General features: G+C 45.4%; 1 protein-coding gene across 1 annotated transcript; it reads left to right on the top strand.

The window, feature by feature from the left end:
- The first annotated feature begins 1,143 nt into the window (after positions 1–1,143).
- On the top strand, positions 1,144–2,546 carry neurog1 (neurogenin 1). The gene has a single exon (XM_043704224.2). It carries the CDS (start codon positions 1,144–1,146, stop codon positions 1,834–1,836), a length of 693 nt encoding a protein of 230 aa, XP_043560159.1. The 3' UTR covers positions 1,837–2,546.
- Positions 2,547–3,045: the final 499 nt, after the last annotated feature.

The following is a 3,045-nucleotide window of genomic DNA, read 5'->3' as shown; positions in this document are numbered from 1 at the left end:
AACTGTTCCCAGATAATGTAAGCAGCAGTTACAGAGCTCAGCTGCGGGAGTGAGTCGGACAGCTCACATTTTGAACAACACATAATACCCTTGAAGCAAGTCAACTCAAAACGGTCTAAAAGTGCGGAGATAACTCTCCCTCCAATAAGTGTTTAACAATCAATATTGCTGCAGTGATGACAAACTCTGGAACAGAATTAGATCTGAAGCAAATAGTTAAATGAAAGGTTCGGACGAGGGATGCATTTCCTTACTACTGCAACTAACTTCGAGATTGAAGTGCACCAGCGGTGAATATAATTGCAGCCGCGTGTCAATGGAAAATGCACACACTTTTTGTTGTTGTATTCTGTCAGGTTTGATAGCGCTGGAGGGTGGTGTGCTGCCTCTCTCTCTCTCTCCCTCTGTGTGTGGTGGAGGTTGTAAGCCGAAGGAGCGTGCCTGACCTGCGGGGTTAATCAGGGCTCTCGGTGCCGGACTAATGAACCTCACCCGGGGAGCGTGGCGGCCGTGCAGCCGCTCATTCCTATTGGCCCATTTCGCGTGCCAGGGATCCCAATTGTTGCTGGCATTGGTCGGTGAGACGGTGGAATAATGAAAGACACGCTGCCGGAGACGCCGCCAGTGCGGGGGAGGGCGTGGGGGGTGGGGGGGGGATGTTGGGGATCGGTGACAAAGCCTGTGTTCATCAGAGGGAGTGTGGCACGGGCAGCTCTGATCAATTCATTCTTCCTCTCCCCCCACCCCCCCAACCCCCAACCTCCCGAGGGACGGGGTGATTGTTTCAGAGCGTATATAAACCGTTTATTGAGTCGTGTGCCAAACTCGCTGCTCACACGAGCTTATTGCACCAAGATCAGTAGAAAACAACTGAAGTCGCGTGTCCTCGGGAGAAATCCCAACAGCAGGAGGAACCTCAGAAAATTCGCTGGATTTTACATCTTCACTTGCTGTCCGCTCTGCCTCCAATGTAAGCACTGCAGCATCTTTAATCGTGCTGCATTTTGTTCCCTTTTCCCCCTTATTTTTGTGTTGGGCTGTTGAGGTGTCAGTTAAAAGAACTGTAAAGCATTTTTAAAAAAAAGCTGAAACTCGATTGCTCCTGGAACGTTTCATTTTTCTCTCTCTCTCTCTCCCATCAGGATGGATTGCACCTATTCTGACTGTGACCAGAGCGACCTCTCCTTCCCACTGACAGATGAAGAGGACAGACTCAGTTTCCTAACTGCGTCACCTCCATCTTCAGTTAGTACCCCATCTGGCGAGCTCCTCCTGCCGAGCCCGACTCCCCGCTCTAACCTGGAGAGGTCAGAGGACCCGCGAGACAAGAAGCGCAAACCCAGAGGCCGCTCGAAAGCAAAGCCCCAAAGCGGCCAGCACCTGGTGAAGCGAAGCCGGAGGACCAAAGCCAACGACCGAGAGAGGAACAGGATGCACAACCTGAACTCCGCCCTGGATGACCTCCGCAGTGTCCTGCCAACCTTCCCCGACGATGCCAAGCTGACCAAGATAGAAACTCTGCGATTCGCCCATAATTACATCTGGGCTCTGTCTGAAACCCTCAGACTGGCCGATCAGTGTATGGACAGCAGCCGCAAGCCAGTGATGCTGCCCGGCTATCTGAAAAACATCGACCCACCCAGCCCAAGCAGCGATGAGGGATCCTGGGTGACCACAGCATCCCCATCATCTGCAACCACTTGCACTTCCAGTCCAGCCAGTCCCTCCACCTCCGAAGACTATGCATATAAAAGACCTTCGGACAGCATCTTCTCATTCCGCACTATCCAAAAAGAGTTTCTCAATGAAGTGACCTGTTTCAATGAATACCATTGAGGGGAACGAAACCGAAACCCATAAGTGACTGTTCACATTTTTGCCTTAAGACTGCACGAACTTTTTTTAAAAACCAGTTTTCAGTCAGTGATGGCCAGTAGAATATTATTTTATACATATATATAAATATATACTGGTAGTTCTTATAGTAGAAAATCAACGCAAAAAGAACATTTTGACAATTTGCTGTTTCTTTCAAACGCTGGGGTTACAAGTGATAACGATTAGCAGCGCTCTAAAGAGTTGTCAGCTCTTTCAAACCGTCTTAAGCTTTTTCTCCCTGTGCACTTTTCTGATTTCCACAAAAGCTTTCTTTGTCTGTCATCACAGAATAGACATCAGCCTCTATTTAATGCGATTTAGGATTAAAAGAGAGAGAGAGATTTGCTTCTGCAGACGAGGTGAAAAGTCAGCTTTACAATTTGTAAAGTCCTAATGAAGAAAAATGAGCGTGGAAATTTAGTTTGAACGCCCTGACAATAGGATGAAAGAAACAGAGAAAGGAGACAAGAAGCGGGGTTCATGCATTATGGATCCCGACCTCCGGCGCTGTTCTTAGAGTCTCGGTCATTGGACATGGGTTTCAGACCAAGCTGGGCACAGTGCCCATGTATTATTTATTCAAGGAGAAGCATTCATATGAAGATGTATTTTTTGTACATAAAGAGTTTATTCTAATATGTGTTCTTACCAGGTTAATGTTTTGATTCTTTATACACTGCATGTAAATAAAAAAAAATTTAACGTTTTTAAAAATGATTTCATGCCTGATTCTTTCAGAGGTGTTCCATCGAGAATTATTCTGAGTTGAAATATTAAAATAAGATTTTCAGAATAAAATCTGCACAAATACTTCATTTTTCAAAATACCTTCATCTGAACATTAAGTACACACTGGTACATCCTTCTGTATTTGCGAACTGCATTATAGAATATTGATTGAACTATCAATGACCCTTGGGCAACAATGATTTTTTTAAAAAGTTACTTTGAGATCCAAACCTAAAGTTGACCAAGATAGTTGAAAGGGGACCCGAATTGTGCGCGTGGATTTTCCTTCTCTGTTTTAAAACTTATAATCATTACAACTTCGTCATTGTCAATGGGAAAACACGGATGAGATCAGTCTTTCAAAAGGCATCAGGAAATGAAAAGAAACGCCCACTCCAAGCTGTCATCTAAAGTGAATGTATACAAATTTTGAGGCAG

This window comes from Chiloscyllium plagiosum, unplaced genomic scaffold (genome assembly GCF_037043375.1).
Source record: "Chiloscyllium plagiosum isolate Xiang-an unplaced genomic scaffold, Cpla_swu_hap1 HiC_scaffold_16, whole genome shotgun sequence".
NCBI lineage: Eukaryota > Metazoa > Chordata > Chondrichthyes > Orectolobiformes > Hemiscylliidae > Chiloscyllium > Chiloscyllium plagiosum.
The sequence above is the reverse complement of the archived record's forward strand: the minus strand, read 5'-3'. Positions and strand labels throughout refer to the sequence as shown.